Raw genomic sequence first — 20,793 nt, 5'->3', positions numbered from 1 at the left:
GACGGTGGGAGGCATCTGGTCTCCACACCTTCCAGTCCAGGTGGTCCAGACCAGATGGTTTCTGGACGCACGGTGGGATTCTAAGTCTCATCTGGTCAGAGAGTCTTGGGTTCCTCCGGAGGGGAAAAGGCCGGAGAGCATCGCTGGGGATCAAGGAGAGACCCGACCCACTCGATCCGATCTCAGCCCCTCAGGGGTGGATGATAACTGATAGACTGATGGAACGGAAGTTATTTGGAAAATACTAGGAATGGTATTTATAATTACATTGCATTACATTTGGTAGACGCTTTTATCCAAAGCGACTTACAATAGAAGACATAAGCACTGCAAATAACACTTGCAAATACAAGATGCAGAGGAAATATACAGAACAGTAAGCTGGGTTTTTTTTTTTTTTTTGTTTTGTTTTTTTTTTTTTTAAGACAAAAACGTACACATACGTACACACACACACACACACACACACACACACACACACACTGCATAGCCTAACTTGGTGTCTAACCTGATCTGGGGCATCAGGGCAGTAAATGATCCTGAAAGAGAACAGTTTTTACCTGTTTCTTGAAGGTAGAGAGAGATGATGCTAGTCTTGTTGCTTCCGGAAGTTTGTTCCACCACTGAGGTGGTAGAACTGAGAACAGTTTTGCCTGAGATCACTTAGAGCGAGCAGAAGGTACTGCTAGTAGGTTTGTATTAGAGGAACGCAGCTCTCTGCCGGGAACATAAGGTCTTATCATTTCGTTCAGATATGCTGGACCTGTAATAAGATTGGACATCTTACGTCGCCTCACAGCCAGAGTCTCCACGAAGGTTCCTTGGAAACCCTACATTATCCAAATCTGAGAACGTCTGAAGGTCTCGATACGGCGTGTGAATGAACGCATGAATGAAGCAAACAACATTTTCCCCGAATACATTTGGTCAGACAGAAGTGAAAGCATACGGTTGATTGCATTAGTGAGATCTAACCAACTCGGACTTTTTTTCTTTTTCGGGAGTTTCATTTTCCAATGACTTTTTCGTTTCATGTTTTATTCATACATTTCATTTTGTCGCTGTTAAGAATGTAAATGCGGTCGGCTTTAAAACCAATCGAGAATACAATCCTCTGTCAAAGCAACGGGGAAATGAAAAAAAAATACAATCCTGAAAGACGTGAGTACATTTTAAAATAATTACGTTTATTTACGAATCTCGTCCAACAAGCAGCGAACACAAATAACGGGCTGAAATTAAAATTCTCAAATTAACGGACGAGAAGCAGGAAAATGGAGAACGCAAGAAATAAATTCAGATGAAATAAAACAAATAAGGACACATGAATAGACAGTGGAGAGAGAATGGAGAAAGTTCAATCGAACGAAATGCGAGGAAGCTCATTAGCTAACCGCAAATGACTGGAAACTGAAATTCGTACACCTCTGGAGCCCGAAACAAGGTTTTTTATGTTCAGCCTCGTACCGACAGAGTACTTGCAAAAGTCAATTCTGATTTTATTTCTTTGGCGTCGAATCACAACCCAGTAGTCTACGACACTTCCCATGTAGAGCATGTACTGGCTGCTAATAGCACTAGCGCTAACTTGTACATGCTAATAGCCGAAAAGATATTTGATTATTTAATAATCCTAAAAAAAAAAAAAGATAAGTATTACTGACGCCTGGCGGGATGCCGAAGTAGGTGGAGTCACGCCGCCTGGGAATCTGACCAATGAGAGCCCAGGGAAGATATAAAAGAGCTACTATGAAGGAACACGAGAGCATGGATGGAAAAAGCCAAGTAACTTGCTGATCCCTTCAAATAAGACGTATATCGATGAATTATTCTTTCAGTAGCGAAGGCATCTTTTTTAACTGGAATAAATAAACGTTGCGTTTTATCGTGTCCCGTGATGCTATTGTGATTGCTGGAAGTGCGATCGTTATTCTATGGATTTCCCCATCGTTTCAAGTCTTCCGAAGGGATATAACTTTGTAAAAACTGTGGCGGTGACACCAGCTCATGGAGGGGAATATTCAACTTTTCTTCAATAATCCAATATTGATTTCATATTTTGAAAATTCCCCGCAAAGGTCCCCCCCCGCAAAAGTCAAAATCCGGGGCCGTTGTCTGACAGTTGAAAAGTTTCGTCGGCTCCTGAAATAAAAAACAGTACGGTCGCGAACTCATGCATCTTGTGGATTCCAACCAGAAGGCTGAACTTGGACTGATCTTCTTATAATAATTCAATAATAATATTCAGGTGTTGAAATGTTTGGGAAAAAAACATCTACCCCAATGGTATGCTTCAGACATCTGCTGGCTAAGTTTGGCAACTAGTTATTTGTGTGTTTTTTGTTAACTTGTTAGTTTGCTGGTAGCTTGTTTATTGTTTTGTTGGTTTGTTAGCTTATTTATGATCTGGATTGGGTGTCTAGATGTGTTTTACCATGGATTTTGGCCCAGTGGACAGCAGCACCTCCCGTAGATTAATGGATGCTCTACAGGTAGATTCTGCAGTTACTGGTTCAGAGGCTGGGTAGTTTAAATTCATGCAGGAGGAGAAAATGGTTAGACCAGAGAGGTTCAGGCACAACTCAGGGTAGCTAAGTATAGGTGAAGCTTGGGAGATGATGGTTGACCCGAAAGAGCAGCTAGTTATCCTAGCATATATTGTTAGCTCCCGGCTACGGCTGGATATGTTATTGTGGTCTGTGGCAGAGATGAACTTACGTCATCCTTGGAGAACCGAGTTGAGGACGTTTGTGAGTGTAAGAAAGCTAGGTATGCTCAGATGGCAGAAGATTTAAAGCAGCGAGACTGGAGGGCTCAGTGTGGCCCGCAAAAGTGGGCTACCGTGATTTTGTGGCAGAGTCTATCATTGCTAACTGACTGAGCTAGCTATTTCCGGTTGGAGCCTGAAACCTGTGGTCAGCAACAAGTCTCTGGCAGCAGATGTGGTTAAGGAGGAAGCATGCTAGCTGGTTTGCTGGCACAACATTGTTTGCTTCTGGATCGGCTAAGTAGCATGTAGCTGGATTTCACAGTTCAGCCTTCTTGGGGTGTGGTTGGCCCAGCTTAACAAAACATGGTTGAACGATATGCTTCAGACTGCTGCTGGTGATTTGTGTGTTTTTTTGTTAGCTCATCAGCTTGCTGGTAGCTTGTTTTTTGTTTTGTTTGTTAGCTTATTTATCATCTGGATTGGGCTTCTGGATGTGGTTTACCTTGGAGTTTGGCCCAATGGGCAGCAGCATCTCCCATGTTTTAATGCTAATTTCCAATCCCAATCTTTTCTTTCTGTCTTGCTCCCGATAGATCTTCATTTTCGAGAACAACATCTACTACAGGTCTACGGTGGAGAGCCGCTCCATTCGCCTGGTGTCCACTGGAAAGGAGGGCGTCATCTTCAACGGCCTCAGCGATTGGCTGTATGAAGGTAACGGCTGGTTCGCAATCGCAAGGTTCCGATGGAGAGAGAGAGTTTTATTTTGTTTTCACACTCTGTGTCATCAAATAGATGTTATGATTTATCTGTCAGTGAAACATTTATCTGCTCATTAAATGATAAGTTTGAATATTTGGAAGTGCTTGGGGGGGAAAACCGCGCTTTCAGGCAGCGGGGATCCGAAAGGCGGCTGAGGTTTTCAAATGTCAGCTCGGCGAATTCACGGCTAGAGGAGCCGGGCGAAGATGTCAAAATTAAAAAACGGAGCAGAGCAACCTCAGATAACCTCTGCATCTGAACCTCCAAGAGTCTTGCAACTTTCATCTGCACGAACTTGATGTCGAACAGGCAGTCAGATCTTGTTCTCACAGGTCCCGGTTCAGTTGATTTTGGTGGCGCACTGCCTGCTCCTGATGGAGTTTGGCAAGTCGCGACTTTTCGGCGATCGGCCGCTGAGCTCCGTTAGATGACCCGACAATTATGGTTGCAGACGTGAGGAAATCCTGAAAGTCTGCATAAGTAAATCAACAAAAAAATGACGAAAACATTTCCGATTGGCTTCATCAGATCATCCTACCAACTTCCTCTTGATCCCTCTATAGTTGCTACAATTCTGCACAGCCCCTTTATTCATAAAAATAGGCACCATCACACTTCGTCTCCATTCTTCAGGCATCCTCTCACTCTAAGATCCTGTTGAATAATCGAGTCAGAAACTCTACCGCTGCCTCTCCTAGACACTTCCACACCTCCACGGGTATATCATCAGGACCAACTGCCTTTTCACTCTTCGTCCTCTTCACTGCCTTCCTCACTTCACTTTTACTAATTAGTGCTACTTTGTGGTCACCTCTTCTACCCTTGCCGCCCTTTCATTTTCCACATTCATCAGCTCTTCAAAGTACTCTTTCCATCTTCCCATCACTCATCTAGCATCTGTCAATACATTTCCCTCTGTTTCGCCAAAGTGTATAGATCATTCTCTCCCTCCTTACTGTCCAACCGAGCATACAAGTCATCGTACACCCTTTGTTTTTCCTTTGCCACCTCTATCTTTACCTTTCGTCGCATCTCCCTGAACTCCTGTCTGTTCTCTTCAGTCCTCTCAGTATCCCAATATTTCTTTGCTAACCGCCTTCCCTATATACTCCTGCTTTTTCACCGCTTTATCTCCTCGATGCACAAACATGTATTCTCCTTCCCATCTTTCTTGAAACAGCCTTCCATCTAAATCAACTCTTCTCTTCCTGGACATTAAGGGATCATTTGTGTTTCTCAATTCCACTTGTTGAAAAGGGTATTGTTGTGGATACACAGCGATCTAATGGCGGGACGCCGTCACTTGGGCGGGTAACATGATCGGCATGAGTCGTGGGAAATGTTGTTTATGGATTGACTTATTTTAGGACAGTCAGACCTTTCAAGATGTTCTCACGAGCCAGTGACGTGGTGGGCCACATTTGGCCCGCGGGCCTTGAGTTTGACACATTTTGATACCGTTCTATTCCACATAAACAAATCCCCAATCCATGGATTCCACTTGTACATTTTTTCGGGGTTTACGTTTTTCGCTTTGAATGAAGCCTACAGATCCTGCGCGCTTGCTAACGGCTGCCCGGCCGAGGTCAAGCCGAAGCCCGGAGTTCTCGAGCCCGGCTCGTCGCGGCGTCAGATTTGCGGCACGGGGGGTTAAAAGGTTGCCAAATAATCTCCCGGGCGAGGAGTATCTTCCGGCTTTCGTCGGTCGCTTCCTAATCCTCTGCTCTCTCTGCGTGAGCCAGCGTTCAATAGAGGGCAAAAAAATTAAAAGTTTAAAAAATGGAGACGCGGAGTCCAGTCAGCTGTGTATAATAGTCCGTAATACCCGAGGGGGGAGTGAAGTGTTCTGTCGTCTGTCGCCGGTCTGATTACCGATCCTGACACATCCCGCGATGTGACGGCGCCCGAGGAAGCAGCTGTTTATTGGGCTCTGCTGCGCCGAGATAAAACCTGGCGTGGCTGTGATTGGAGTCGTGTTCGCCCCCGCAGATGTTTGCGCGGATGGCTTTTTCCACGAAGAGGATTGCGTTTGTTTATCGTTGTGTCGCCTGCGAACCTCCCTCCCCTTCCCTTCCCCTCCCCCCGGGGAATCCAATAGCGACGTTACCCGGGTGATTATGTTTAAAAATAAAGAATTTTGAAAAAAGCTGTGCGTCACACTTTCGAGGAAGTCTTGCGAAGCTCGTCGGATTAATTCACGTCTTCTCGATTCACGTTATAAGGCGACTCGGTGGTGCAGAGGTTTCGAGCTTCCGCCTCATAGCAAGAAGTCCATAGTCACATTTCTGTGTGGAGGCTCCATGTTCCCGAGTGTCTGCGTGGGGTTCCTCAGGGTTCTCCAGGTTCCTCCTGCAGACCAAACACATGCAGGAGGTTTATTGAATTGTCCAGACATGAAAACAAGAGGTTTACAAGAGATTACCGTATTTGCATTTTCCCAGACTATTGAGTGCACCAGAATATTAGCCTCAACACTACCATATTTTCCACACTATAAGGCGCACTGCATTATAAGGCGCACCTTCAATGAATGGCCTATTTTAAAGAAATGTAGTATATAAGGTGCACTGCATTATAAGGCGCATAGAATAGAAGCTACAGTAGTGGCTGGAGTTGTTATGGTTATGCATCCACTAAATGGAGCAGCGCTAAAGGGGATGTCAACAAAACAGCCAGATAAGTCAGTCAAACTTTATAAATAAAATACAAACCAACGATCTGACAACTCCGTTCACTCCCGAAACAAGTCAGTGCATTCATAATACGGTATCGTACGTACCGGTAGCTCTTACTGGGATTTGCGCCGCCTTCGTTGAAAACAATGTATTTCCAACTCAATTTGTCACAGTTCAGAGCGTTTCATAAAACAAAAGCACCGAGAAGGACCGCCTCTAAATTCATTGATGTCCATGTCGCTAGCTAGCGCTGTTGCCTCCATTGGAATAGTGACTGTAGAGACGCTTCTACTTGCTGCTCTCTGCGTGACTGATAGCCTTGAGTTTAAACGTTAGAGTGTCTCTTGAAAGGAGCTGTTTTGGGGTCTTTACACACACACACACCCACACACACACACACACACAAATGGAAATGAAAATGCATGTTTCGCGCAGTCATATATCCCAGCATGCACCGCGCGCTACTTCTTCTATGGGAGAAAATGGAGTCGGTGGCTGCTTCCCATTGTTGCGAGACCTCTTGCGGCTCAATATTGATCCATATATAAGGCGCACTGGATTATAAGGCGCACTGTCGGTTTTTGAGAAAATTGAAGGCTTTTAGGTGCGCCTTATAGTGCGGAAAATATGGTAAATATGTGTGTACATATAAAGGTCTCATGTGTCAATAAGCTGCAGGTGTCCATGTTGTAATATGAGATATTTACACAGAAACATTGTTTTTTGCTTTAAATTACATACATACTGAAAATGTTTTTTTTATTTTTCCAAACAGTGGCTGTAACACGGCACTGTCGGAGTTTTGCAAATCGCAACTTTTCAGCAATTGTCCGATGAGCTCCCTAAGATCACCGGTTAATTATGGTTGTAGACGTGAGGGAATCCTTAAAATCTACACACACACACACACACACACACGAATAAACAAAAAAAGAACAAAATTGTTTCCAATTGGCTTCATCCAATCATTCTCCACAACTTCCTGTTTGAATTATTTCTCAGCGTTACAAAACAGATTATAAAAACAGCTTTATTTAGCTTATACATTAGCATAATTTCCGGACTGTTGAGAGCACCTGAATATAAGTCACACCGGCTAAAAATGACTAAATAAATATATGTGTGCATAAGAGGCTGCACTTAATAAGCTGTAATAATACATACTGGAAATGCTTTTTTCCAAACAATGCCTGTAACACGGTTGATGTCAAAGATTAATAATAACACAAGGAAAAGTCCATCCATTTTCTTTCTCCGCTATCTTGGTCTCCCTGCTGCGTACTAAAACCGTTAAAGTCGTCTTCTTCGGTGCCGGAACTGAACATTCTCAGAATTTCACGATAATTTAATCCGATGTGACGAGGCTAAATATTTTGGCTCTGTGAAGCTCGTTAGTCCAAAAATAATCCGTAAATCATCCGCATTGTTATTAAAGTTGCAGAAATGTAGGTATTTCTACAAGGAACTTGGAATTATTAGAAACGATCAACAAAACGTTGTTTTAACTGAGCGTGTTAAATCTCTTAGCGGTTAGCTAAGAGCCTCGCTAAATTTAACCCACAGTGTGAAAAAAGTAGCGGCTTATATTCTGGAAACTTTGTTATATATGTATCTATGATGTGAATGAGAGGGTGAATGGTTGTATGTCTCAAAATTATCAAAAAAGGATCAAAAAAGTTTACTGGATACATGTTATTAAAAAAACATATGCACCAAAAATAAACATTTACTTTACATATAACACAAAAAACTTATTCTCGCATGACGTTTCTGGTAATCATAGGCTCTTCCTCAGATACTTACTGGAGATGTATGTTAAAAAACATGTTACTGTGGTGCCATTTTTAAGGGAATGATCATGTGATTGTTTTGTTTTTTTTTTTTTGTTTTTTTTTCCGTGTCTTGTTCGATATATCATGTCTTATTTTCACATAATAGGATTATCTTCACGATTTTTTGAGAGCAGACCCGAGAACCGGATATTTTTTACATACATACAGATATGGAAACTAAAATATTCTTGATCAAAGGTTTTCAGCATATAAAATATCCAATATTTCACGGGAGGAAGAATTAAACCAGGGAGTCAAACGTACGGCCCACGGGCCAATACCGGCACGCTAGGGGGTCCAATCCGGCCCGTGGAATTAATGTGCAATTTAAAAAATACATAAAGATCATGAACTACTTTTTGAAATAAAACCGCAGCTCCTATATTGTCTGATAGGGTTGCACTGTTTTAGTCAGTGTTAGCAACATAGCACAACATATGTGACTCTCATCAGCAAGATGCCGTTGTCAGAGAGGAGAAAAGGGGACATGGAGTGTAGACTTTTCCGAGACAAATAGAGCACTTCTTATTTGTTCGTTGAGGTTAATAAGAAACCTGTATGCTTGGTTTGGATGCAGCAAGTTTGGGTGCCACTGTGAGACTCGCCATGGTGAAAAATGCAAGAAAATGCACAAACTGAGAAGACAAAACTGAGGCCTAGTGCTGTAAATTGCATTTGCTTTTCTTCATGAATCTCAGGTTGTTTGTCATGTGTTTTTTACAGGAACAGTTCATTACATAGAAATATTTTTATAATTTACCTGTTCTCCTTTACATTAAAACAAAGGAAAAATTTGGACTTATAGCCCTTGTGTTGTCGTGCGGGTCAAAAGTGACCCACTACCATGTTTAGCTGTAGAAAAAACACCTTCACCTTTTTTTTTCCAACTTGAAATTTTATGACTTTTCCGAAAGAGACCCCATATATAGAAAAAGTTATACTTCTTTTTTGTTTATGTTTCCATGTCGGCTGTACACCACTAGGGTACAAAGATTGTCTTATGGGTCATTTTTGACCCGCAGGATAAGGGGAGTAAACACAATGTTAAGATCGCATGAGAAATTGGTAACTACGCTATGATTTTACCGGTCCGGCCCCCTTGACATCAAATTGGGCCGGATGTGGCCTCCGGACCAAAATGACCCCCCAGCTCTAAATGATGCATGATTGACAATCTGCATGGTTGTATTTCTATATGACATACTGTACAAGGGTGTTGTCTGGAGTGGCGGAGAAGTATGTTAGACTGGGGCAGGACATGTATGCTTGCTATGGACAAGGTTTGATATCAGAACATGGAGACTCCACATGGAAGAGCCCCCTGGGGGAACCCGAGCGGGAACCCCTTACGAACCATCACGTCATCCTGGAGAGAATCTTGATGACCAGATTCATATTTGACCTTCAAAGGGTTTTTCTTTTTCCACGCGAAGCCAAAACCGGTCCACCCGGGACATTTGATTATCTGCTCCCTCTCATTATCTCAGTCTGCCTGAATACTTTACATGCATTACTTCCCATTAGCCACTTGGCTCACAGGCTGTCATGCATTAATAATGTCCCTCGGTCGGTGAATAATGTAGTCTGGAGAACGCGGGGCACGGACCTCCATCTGTGACAGCTCACCTTGGCGAGGAGCGCCGAAGAACCCGGAGGAAGAGGAGGAAACAATTTAGCGAAAAAGGGAGGCGGTTGGAGAGAGGGGGGTGAAGATTGAACTCGCGGGGAGCGCTTTCCATATATCCAATTACGCTCACGTTCGTTTGTTCCCCTTCACGCTACCAGAAGTAAGAACGTCTCTCCAAGGTGACGGATCGTCTCCGGCGGTGAATCGCAAGTGGCTTCACTCGGCGAGGCAGGCAGCGGAGCCGCCAATTTTTTCCTTTTTTTTTTTTTTTTTTTTTTTTTTATTCGTCATTAGCAAATATGCTACCGGACTGGACGAAATGAAAGTGAAATAACGAAAAATGCTAATCGCTAAGCGCCGTCTGCAAGGTTCCCCGAAAGTAAACGCTAATAACGCTTTGAATGCAAATGTAGACCACGGGCTTAAAAATGAAGGGAGAATCCTCGCGGCCTTTTCAAAAGAGCCTCCAGCTGGTTTTCTTGATCATCCTCCACCTGAGAGATGCGTACGCGTGGAAACGGAGGTCGTAGTCGCTTCTGATTTTTTTTTTTTTTTTTGTTCCGAGTTCCTGTGATTTGGCTCAATTTCGAGAAAATGTCAACGTGTTCTATTTTCCACGGGGTGAACTAAGATTAAAAGCCGCGGTGATTTATGATCTCGGCATTTGTGCTCCTCGGTTAAAGCTGGAGCCGGAGGAGACGACCCACGCTCGGATATGATGTCGGCCAAGAGACTGTCATTCTTGTTTTTTTTGAATGCAATTCCGGATTCCTTAACTTTATTTATTGTTTCATCAAATCGATCAATCAGAATCAGAAAAACTTTATTTGTCCCCGAGGGGCAAATGGGGGGCACATGGGGTGGCTGCATCAAAATTGTGAATATCAAGAATAAAAAATTAAAAAAGAAAGAAAAAAAGAGAATAAAAAATGCTCAAAAAAATAAAAGGAACACGAATAACACATCCTAGATCTGAATGGATGAAGTATTCTTATGAAATACTTCGTTCTCGACATAGTTGAATGTGCAGATCAGAAATAATCAATGGAAATCAAATGTATGAACCCATGGAGCTCTGGATTTGGGGTCACACTCAAAATTAAAATTGAAAATAACAGGCTTATCCAACATTGATGTAATGTCCTTAAAACAAGTGAAAATGAATCATTGTTGCAAGTGTGATTGACTTGGAGTTACATTGTGTTGTTTAAATGTCCCCTTTATTTTTTTGAGCAGTATATATATATGTATGTCTACAAATAAATTACTAGACAACCATAGTGGATCATAAAATTCCCCCATACAAGTACATCAACCCAAAAATGGACTGCACAGGAAGGGTCAGAGAAGGATGTTCTTTCTGAGGAGAATGAGGTTGTTTGGTGTCTATATGGAGCTCCTCCAGACCTTCTTCCAGTCCACGGTAGCCATGCGGGCTCCTCCTCACCGTAGTGTGCAAACACCAGCAAGGTCAACAGGTTCGACAAGCTCGCTCGGTGGTGTGATCGGACAGTCTGGAAACAAAGGGGAGATTGACGGATGCACTTGGAGTTATCTTGGACAATCCTTCTCGCCTCGCTGATGGGCGCCTCAGCTTCAGGCCCTCCTTTGTGCCCACGGCTACCAGACTGGACAACAGCTTCTGGAACTCTGGCCACTTCCTGTCAAGCACTCACTCGCGTCACTTTACTCCCGTCCTTGGGTAGCAGTTTATTATCTATTTTCATCCCTTTACTCTTGTTGTCGCCATCCTTTTTAATGTCTCTATTCATTGTCATTGCTTTATGTCTTTTGGTACGTGTCCTTTGCCCTGTGCTGCTGTGGCGCCCGAATGTCCCCTATGGGGATCAATAAAGTATAACCTTATCTTATCTCAAACGTAGCTCAATGTCCATTTCATGGCCACATCTGAGGACATACAACCATTCACTCGTCTGGTCTCTGGCTGACCTACTGCAAGTTTTTGGACCAAACGGAAGAACCCGGAGGAACCCTATACAGAACATGCAAACTCCGAATCGCACCTTTTGCCTTGTTGCTGTGATGCAGAAGCGCTAACCGCCGCACCGTCCATGTCATGCATATTTTCCCTGAATCACCATCCAGTATACTCCAGTATTTCTCCGTTGCTCTCCAATCGTTTACATCCTGGACTCGGTTCATTTTGCCTTCCTCTCTTCCAGCCACCTTTTATGACTAATGGCCTTTTTTTGTCTCCTTGATTATTCCAGAAGAAATTTTCCAGTCCCATATTGCCCATTGGTGGTCTCCAGACGGCGCTAGATTAGCGTACGCCACCATCAACGACAGCCTCGTGCCCAGGATGGAGTTGCCGATGTTCACAGGGACGCCTTACCCAGTGGGGAAGGAGTACCACTATCCAAAGGTGGAGAAGCTGTGGTCTTTAATTTCACTTAAATCCATCTGTTATTGCTCACCAAACGTATGTTTGTCTCTCCTCGTCCTGTTCAGGCCGGCGAGGAGAACCCGGTCATCTCCCTGTATGTCGTGAACCTTAACGGTCCTCTTCACACCATCGAGATGAGGAGACCCGATGATCCCAGGATAGGGTGACGAGCTCCCACTCATACATGTTTTTGGACCACACATTTAGCTCCTTTTGTTTTGTTACTTTTAAGAACCCCCTATTCTTTCATTCATTCATTCACTCCACATAAGATGGTAGCCTCTTAAAGCCAAACTTTGCTTTTACAATAATGTGCATCAGTGGGTCCTTCAAGCAGGACCTCAGGTCTTCCTAAAATGAGAAAGGAAGGTCTGAACACTTGTACTTGATTGAATGACCACTGTGTTGCAAACTCAGTCGGAAAAAAAAGGGCGACTTGACAAGAAGTGAACTCAACCATGCAACATGGAGCCACTGGGGAACTTAGCAGGGTATAATCAGGAGCAATGGAAAATCTCTCAAAGGGGAAGAAAGGTTCATAATACATGTCAGTCAGTGCTCTACAGACCTGACTATGACAGGAACATGGCATGAGCAAGAATTCAGAACCAACAGGAATCAGGAATCGGTACAAATTGGCGCCCATTGCCATGAAAATACACCACAACGCAGAGCAAGATGGAAATAATCAACAGAAGTGACATCAAATCCAAAATAAATCCATGTTTCCAGTCATCACTTCTCCCTCAGAGTGGCTCAGGGTGTTCCAGTAAATGATTTTATTTATTATATTTTATTAATCCCATGTGGGAAATTTATTTTGTGCGTTTAACCTATCATGGATTAGCCAAGAGCAGTTAGCATACAGACTAGCAGCGCCAGAGAAGCAGTTTGGGGTTCAACGTCTTGCTCAAAACACTGGGAGGAAGCGGGAATCCAACCAGGAATGTTCGGTTACAAGGACAACAATCTGCATTTCTGCATATATAATGTCTGCATTCCATGTCTTCTCAAAGTGTCACTTTTTCTTTTTCGGCCTGAAAATCCCCCCCCTGATTTCCCTTTCAAAAATGACATAATTTAACAGTAAAACATCTTTTCAGTTGTATTCTCTTGACGTGTCTTGAGGTTAAACGGAGCGTGTTCCCTTTCGCAGCGAGTACTACGTGACCATGGTCAAATGGGCCACCACCACCAAGCTGGCTATCAACTGGCTGAACCGAGCCCAGAACATCTCAGTGCTCACGCTGTGCGAGGCCACGACCGGCGTCTGCTCAAAGGTCGGTCCTTCCTCCCCTCCCCTGGTGTCAAAGTCAACGTTAGCATGAAAGTAACCGAAATATCGTAGTTTCCGGACTATTGAGCGCACCTGAAGATAAGCCGCAACAGCTAAAAAACAACTAAATAGATATATGTGTACATATATGGGCCGCCATTGGCTGTTTCCAAACCCGGTCGGTTGCAGACATGAGGGAATCCTTAAAATCTGCGCGCGAGAGAAAAAAAAACTAAACGTTTCCGATTGGTTTCATTCAACTTCCTGTTTGAATCATTTCCCAACAAATTATAAAACAGCTTTATTAAGAATAAGATTAAGACTAAGAACAACTTTATTTATCCCAAAGGAAATTGTTGTGCCAGAGTTTCAAGTAAAACATAACAATGATAAATAATAGTAGGAAATTGTGTAAACAGTAAAAAAAAAGGGGGGAGAATAAGAAATACAAATAAAACTATAAAGTGTCAAAGTCAAGGCTATAAAGTGATTTAAGGTCTGAAGTACAAAGATTTTGAGATTTAGCTTATAAATTAACATAATTTCTGGACTATTGGGCGCGCCTGACTATAAGGCGCACCGGTTGAAGATAAACAGATGAATATATGTCTACATTTTCAGGTCGCATTTGGCTTTTTCCAAACTCCTCCTGATGGAGTTTGGCGAACCGCAACTTTTCAGCAATTGGACGAAAATTTTGTTGCAGATGTGAGGGAATCCTTGAAATCTGCACACACAAAACAAAAACATTTGATTGGTTTCATCCAATCTTCCACCACAACTTCCTGTTTGAATCGTTGCCCAATGTTACAAAACAGATTTTCTTCTTTCTTTTCTTCAATTAAAAGAACAAAAAATTACTTTTTCATGATATTCTAAAATTTTGAGATAGGATTTTTGAGTTTTCTTAATATGTAATCCATCAGCAATATTAAGATAATAAAAGGTTTGGAATATTTCGGTTGATTTGTAATGAATGACATTTTCGTTTTTGTAATTGCATTGCAGAAGATACAGAACTTTATCACAATATTCTAATTTTCGGAGACAGTCCTGTACATTACCATAATTTCCGTACTATTGAGCGCACCTGAATATAAGCCTCACCGACTAATGATAAGGAATAAATATATATGTACATATATAGGTCGCATTTGTGTAGGTGTCCACGTTGTGACATGAGATATTTACACCAATTTTTTTTTTTGTTTTCAATTTTTAATTAAAGACATAAAGGTATGTTGAGCCGCATTTTGTAATAACAGTGCATTTTGAAATAAATGTCCAAAATGTAATAAATTTTTCATAATGCGTCTCAACAAGGTAACATCCACGAATACGTACTGGAAATGCCTTTTTCCGAGCAGTGCCTTTAACACGATTGATAAAAAAAGATCAATATTGGCGGTCATTTCATTGGTCTGATGCGACGAGGCTAAACGTTTTGGCGGCATGAAGCCCCAAAAAAATCCATAAATTAACCGCTTTTCAAAGCATGTGGAAAAAAAAGTAGCAGCGTAGTGTCCGGAAATTACCGTGATAATAATAATAAAGTGCAATTTCAGTATAAAGCGTACGCAGTAACAAACTGATATTTGACGGCATGAGAGAGCAGCAACCAAATATCACTCTGTACTGTATCTGCGTGCACTTTACACTTAAATTACAGTCCGTTATTACTCCATCCGGTTCAAACTGAGACCTTGTATTTGCAGAAACACGAGGACGAGAGCGAGGGCTGGCTCCACAGGCAGGTGAGGATGAAGGTCTCCATAACATCCACCGACACTTCTCTCCGACCTTGACGGCCTTTTAAGATAATCCGCAGAAGATGTGCAGTTCCGGCCCACTGTCTGCAAAATTGGCTGAATCCAAACTAAGGATGCAGACGGACACGCTTGCACAAAAACAACCTAGATGTTTGCTGTGATTAGGAAAAGAGGTGAGGAGACACGTTCATGCTGGGTGGAGAAGGCGATAAAAGACTACAAGTCAGGACGAAAGGGAAGTTGAGAGCAGTGAGGAAAAGACGGGAGGCGGAGCTGGAGGATGGATAGGAACAGGAATGAGTCCATCGGAGGGACAGCACATGTTGGGTGTTCTGGAGATACAAGTCTTGCTGCCATGTCCATGGAGTTGTCCATGATGAGTTCTTGTTGAACTCTTCTTGTCTCTGCAACTTGACGTCCTCAGAGAGGCTTCTTCAGAACGGAAGATGAGGGTGAGACTCAAGTCAAGTTGCCAAGCCATGAAGATATCATCAAGAAGTCAATCGTGGTTTGGACGTGGACAGAAGAGGGATGGTGACGATCTGGGTAGAAGGACGCTGGGGTTGGAGCTGCCAGGCAGGAGGTCTAGAGGAAGGTGTGAGAGAAGAGGATGAAGCATGGATGAAGGGAGCAACCAGAAGGAAAAAGAAGAAGAAGAGACTTCCGACCAGAGAGGACAACTTGTCCAGATCTTGAAGGACAGAAGACCAAGACCTTGAGAACTCCAGTGATGCTCCCGGAGCTTTCTGGGAATCAGACCCTGTGGAACCCAGTGAAGAAAGACCCATTGTAGCTGCAGCATGTTGTCCACCGCTGTGGCCACAAAAGTTTATAAATAAATTGATATATTTGCATCAAACAAGATACAAACTTAAACCTCTGAAACATCTGGGATTTCAGGGGAAATGTCTCCCACTTGATCTGGTCGCTTGCTTTCTTCACGGTTTCTCAGTCGTAATCGGAAAATTCCTCAGGAGCCATCTTTTTGACATGATCTCTTAACAAGGTCCCTTTTTGTGTCCTGTTTGCTTCATATATGAGTTAAAAAGGCTAAAATAATGCAATTCCATGTATGAATTCTAGGTTTTATGGGAAATGTCAAAATTCACTGTTTCCATTCGCCCTTCACGTTCTTCAGAATGAGAGGCCTCTGTTTTCCAAGGATGGACTGAAGCTGTTTTTCACTCGGGCCATCCCCCAGGGAGGGCGCGGCAAGTTCTTTCACATCTCCATGTCCATTTCCCAGGTGGGATGTTGTTTATGAGCACAGATTAGCTTACATTTAGAACATCATGCATGCATTTCGTCATGAAACTACAATGGAAAGTTAATCGTTGTCAACTCTCGTCCTGGCAACTGGACTTAGCTTGTCTCATTGAGGATGTCCCTCCTCTCATCCTGGAGGTTCTTCGGGGAGTTCCTGGTATATTACTGCTGGGGTTTGGCTGGTCCAAGTTGAGAAGGCTGGGTTCAGTTGGATCCGGTATGGATGTGTTGAGCCATCAGATCAATCCATCTGCACCTTGTAAACCACAAGGCGAGATCCAAAACCAGAGCCGGGCCCAGGGGAACACCACCAGAACCTCAGCCCAAAGTCAAGTAATTTAATGTGTTTCTTTTGCTCTCCACTATCTACACATGAGCACTCAGGTGAGTCTCTGGTGTTGGTTCACTGGTTCTCCAAACAACACACACATCACGGCACACACATCCACAAGGCAACCCCGCTCAACCCAGTCGCTGGGAATCAACAAGTAGCGAACCCTCTCAACTTGAATCGATTGAACCCTCCAAATGTTGGACCGATGCTCAACTCCAACCCCAGCACTTGTATGCCAGAAATTCCCCACAGTAGCAAAACTAGTAGTCCCCAGGAAGTCAATGGAATGATTTTCAAAAGAAAAAATAAAAGTCCAGTTGCAAGGACAACATTTGGATGACTGAAGAACTCTCTGCTGAAAAGTTGAGTTTTATTTTTCCCACTCTTCTCAAAAGGACCGTACATGTATGTTTTCCATGTAGACAAAAATGTTTGCATGCACCTCTTGATCTTCATCTTTTTGAATATACATTTATTAATTTCTGTTTTCCTGTTTGTACCCTCCAAGCCCAACACCAGTACTGACACACTGCAGTCCATCACATCCGGGGACTGGGACGTCACCCAAGTCCTGGCCTACAACGAAGACAGTCAGCTAATGTGAGCACAAATACAAAGAACACATTACAGCGACCGGCAAACACAACATCCCATTATCACTCGAGTAAATACTGGACCTCCACCATCAGATTGTTTGTTTGTTCAGTCGCTTTTGGACAGAAAAGTTCTCAGAACAGCCCGAATTTGGTTCTGGGAGCTTGGTGTTGAAGTCATACAGGCAGTGAAGGACCATGTCGGGCGTTAAAAACAAACGACCACAAGGAGAAAGACACGGATAATGCGAAATCATTTCCTGATGTTACAAAACGGATTACAAAAACAGCTTTAATTAGCTTATACATTAGTGTAATTTCCAGACTATAAGGCGCACCTGAATACAAGCCGTACCAGCCAGCAATAACTAAATGAATAAACGTGTACATATATAGGCCACTCTTGTCTATAAGCAAAAGGGGTCCGTGTTGTAACATGAGATGTTTAAACTTTTAATTAAATACATACCGGTAATATCCACAAATACATACTGGAAATTATTTTTTCCAAACAGTGCCTCTAACAAGGCTAATGAAAAGATCTATAATAAATAACACAAGTTCATCCATCCATCCATTTTCTGTTCTGGCTTTGTCCTACTGGAGCCGATTGCTATCTTGGACTTCCTCCTGCAAACGAAAACCATAAAAATCGTCTTCTTAGGGGTCAGAATCAGACGCTCTTCATGGTCCAATCATGGTCCGATGTAACAAGGCTAAATGTTTAGCGGCGTTAGCCCCCCAAAAAATCCATAAATTAGCCGTATTGTTGTTTAAGCCACAGTGTAAAGAGTAGCGGCTTATAGTCCAAAAATCATGGTAATACATGTGTGCAATTTCAGTATAAAGTGCCTCAGCATTCATGGAACATTAACCATGAGATGGTTGTTTTATCTTCTTCCTGCACTGCTCTGCCGTGTGAAGAACCCCGTTAGCTAACTCTGCACTTATTTTGGCCAAAATGTTGATATTCCCCTACAACCACTAGACACCGCTCTGTAGCCTAGCAGGCCCAAAGAGTTTGGACCTCTTGGTCACTTCATTTTTCTGCTAACCAGTGGCCATGATAGAGTTCAAAAAATGGTGCTCTGTAGTCCACAAGAAGTGTCTGGCGATGGGTACAGCTTATGAATTCCACCAAACCCCTTTGCGTCCTAATGGAACCGTAAAAATTAGGGCAAAATCCAATTTGCCAGTGGCCCGTCTTTGGCTCACAAGATCCTGCGGCACTCTTCCTAACTCACCGCTACCTGCTTTGAGCCGACTGCACGGTTTCACCGTCAAACACTCGGCGTGAATTTGTCGAGAGCGCGAACAAAAAACCCTCTCGGGGAAATAGAGGCGCCTTCTGTTTAACGCTACAATCGTTACGGAGGCTTCAAAATAGGCCCAAGCTGAATCCACCCATTGTACGTGTATTGTAATTGAAGAAAATCAACACGCAATTATGCGTTTTTTTTGCAGAAAGTGTTCTTCGGCGAGGAGAAGTGGCTTGAATATTTGATCGGCGTGGAGACGAGGGCACAAAGAGACTTCCCACGCTGAGTTTTCCTCGTGTTTTCCTCGGAGTCGTATCCGAAGGTTTCCTCGCAGGGGGGCAAACGTCGTGAAGCCGACTGACAGGAATCTGTCAAAAAGGAGCCGCTTTGTTTTTTTTCCGCGGTCATTTACTAGCTACATATAATTTGCAAGAAAACGCGCCGTGCATCTCGGTGGAAGGGGGGGGGGGGTTTGTTTCATCCCCATCGTATCAACAAAGCAACTCGAACGCAGATACTTGCTTTTACAGACACAAAAAGAGTATGAAAATCCTGGTTTTTGCACCATCCTTAAAGCTCCCCCGGCAACAGTTGGGCATCACGCGGTGCAAAATGTATTCTTGAACTCTTTTTCCTGTTTGTCGTTCGTTTATACCAAGCCGTTGTTGCTCTGAGTGCTGGATTAAACCCCTTTTTCAAGCCGGATGTAGATCTCCACCGCAGCCGCCTGCTTTTCCTAATTATCCACAAGATAATATTATGGTTTATTTTTTTCTATTGATCATTTCTTTTTTCATTCATCCATCTGCCCATACATTTGGTCATTTGTTCTTTGTTCCGTCATTTTTTTATTTATGTATTCATGTAGGTACTTGATTTGTTAGAGAGCTTTTTTTTATTGATTTTTATTCATTCATTCTTTATTTTATTTTATTATATTTTATTTTGAATTAATTATTATTTTTATGTAGTGATCCATTTAATTAACTTTTAATTTATCAATTGGATTTATTTATTCATTCATTCATTTTATGTATTAATCCATTTATTAACTATTTATTTATCAATTGGATTTTTTTCATTCATTTGCTTATTTATTTTTTCACATTATCTATTCATACAGTCAATCATTCATTTTTTTTTTAATATTATTTTTCTCATTCTATGTATTTATTAATTTATTAAATCTGTAATTCTTAAATCACAGCTACCCATGGAGAGGAAACAAAATAAGTCAATTATTGCCTGTCAAGGACTCCTCCAAAAGTTTTCCAATTCTAAGTTTTGTTTTGTTTTTTCCCCTGCCTGCTTTTGTATGTTGATAATCACAGTAGATGTTGTTCTATTTCCAAACCCCAGATACTTCCTGAGCACCGAGGACGGCCCGAAGAGGAGGCATCTTTACAGGTGACGCTCCCGAATCGCTTCATGATTAAAAATGACCCCCGTTGAGCCCAAAATAATTCCTCCGGTACTTTCTGTCGTCACAGCGCAGAGACTTTCGGCTCGTTCAACCGCCGCTGCCTGTCCTGCGCGCTGTCCGACGGCTGCGGCTACGTCACCGTCTCCTTCAGCCGCAACATGAGCTACTTCCTGCTCAACTGCCAAGGTAACGAACTCGTTCGGTCCATCGTTGGGTCATTGAGCGAAACGAAGACGAGATTACATTACATTGCATTTGGCAGACGCTTTTATCCAAAGCTTGGGTTAGTGAGTTTTTTTGTTTGTTTTTTTTTGACAAAGACGTACACACACACACACACACACACATGAATGCCAGGGTCAGGGCCTTGTGCTTGATCCCGGCAGCTACTGGTAGCCGGTGCAACTGGACGAACAGAGGTGTAACATGAGCCCTTTTGGGTTGAGTGAATACCAACCGTGCTGCACCATTCTGGACCATCTGCAGCGGTTTTATTGCACAAGCTGGTCGTCCAGCTAAGAAGGAATTGCAGTAGTCCAGGCGGGAGATGACCATGGCCTGAACCAATAGCTGTGCCGATTGTTGGGTCAGGTAGGGTCTGATTTTCTGAATGTTGTACAGCACAAATCTGCAGGTCCGGGCAGTTGAAGTTATATGGTTGGAGAATGACAGCTGATCGTCGATCATGACGCAGAGGTTTTTTACAACTTTGTTAGGGGCCACTGTGGTGGGGCCCAACTTGAGGCTGATGTTGTGATGAATTGAGATGCTCGATTAGTGTTCGGTTGACGATGTTTGCAGATGATACTGTGGTCTCCAAGTAAATGCTTGGATTTTTGTAAAAAATTACAACTTTATAG

At 42.8% G+C, this 20,793-nt stretch overlaps 1 protein-coding gene across 2 annotated transcripts in view; it reads left to right on the top strand.

The window, feature by feature from the left end:
- LOC147231591 (A-type potassium channel modulatory protein DPP6-like) overlaps positions 1-20,793 on the top strand; it is a 344,451-nt gene that overhangs the window by 303,018 nt on the left and 20,640 nt on the right. For both annotated transcript variants that reach the window (XM_086150475.1, XM_086150474.1), the window contains exons 8-16: positions 3,304-3,424; positions 11,838-11,992; positions 12,079-12,176; positions 13,170-13,293; positions 15,005-15,043; positions 16,197-16,304; positions 17,167-17,258; positions 19,870-19,917; positions 20,001-20,119. In XM_086150475.1, the coding sequence (XP_086006601.1) occupies positions 3,304-3,424; positions 11,838-11,992; positions 12,079-12,176; positions 13,170-13,293; positions 15,005-15,043; positions 16,197-16,304; positions 17,167-17,258; positions 19,870-19,917; positions 20,001-20,119 (904 nt within the window). The remainder of the gene's footprint in view (positions 1-3,303; positions 3,425-11,837; positions 11,993-12,078; positions 12,177-13,169; positions 13,294-15,004; positions 15,044-16,196; positions 16,305-17,166; positions 17,259-19,869; positions 19,918-20,000; positions 20,120-20,793) is intronic.

This window comes from Fistularia commersonii, chromosome 8 (genome assembly GCF_037954325.1).
Source record: "Fistularia commersonii isolate RoL2024-O1a breed Wild chromosome 8, RoL_Fcom_v1.0, whole genome shotgun sequence".
NCBI classification, from domain to species: Eukaryota; Metazoa; Chordata; class Actinopteri; order Syngnathiformes; family Fistulariidae; genus Fistularia; species Fistularia commersonii.
Note: the sequence above shows the minus strand (reverse complement) of the source record. Positions and strands in the feature narration are given on the sequence as shown.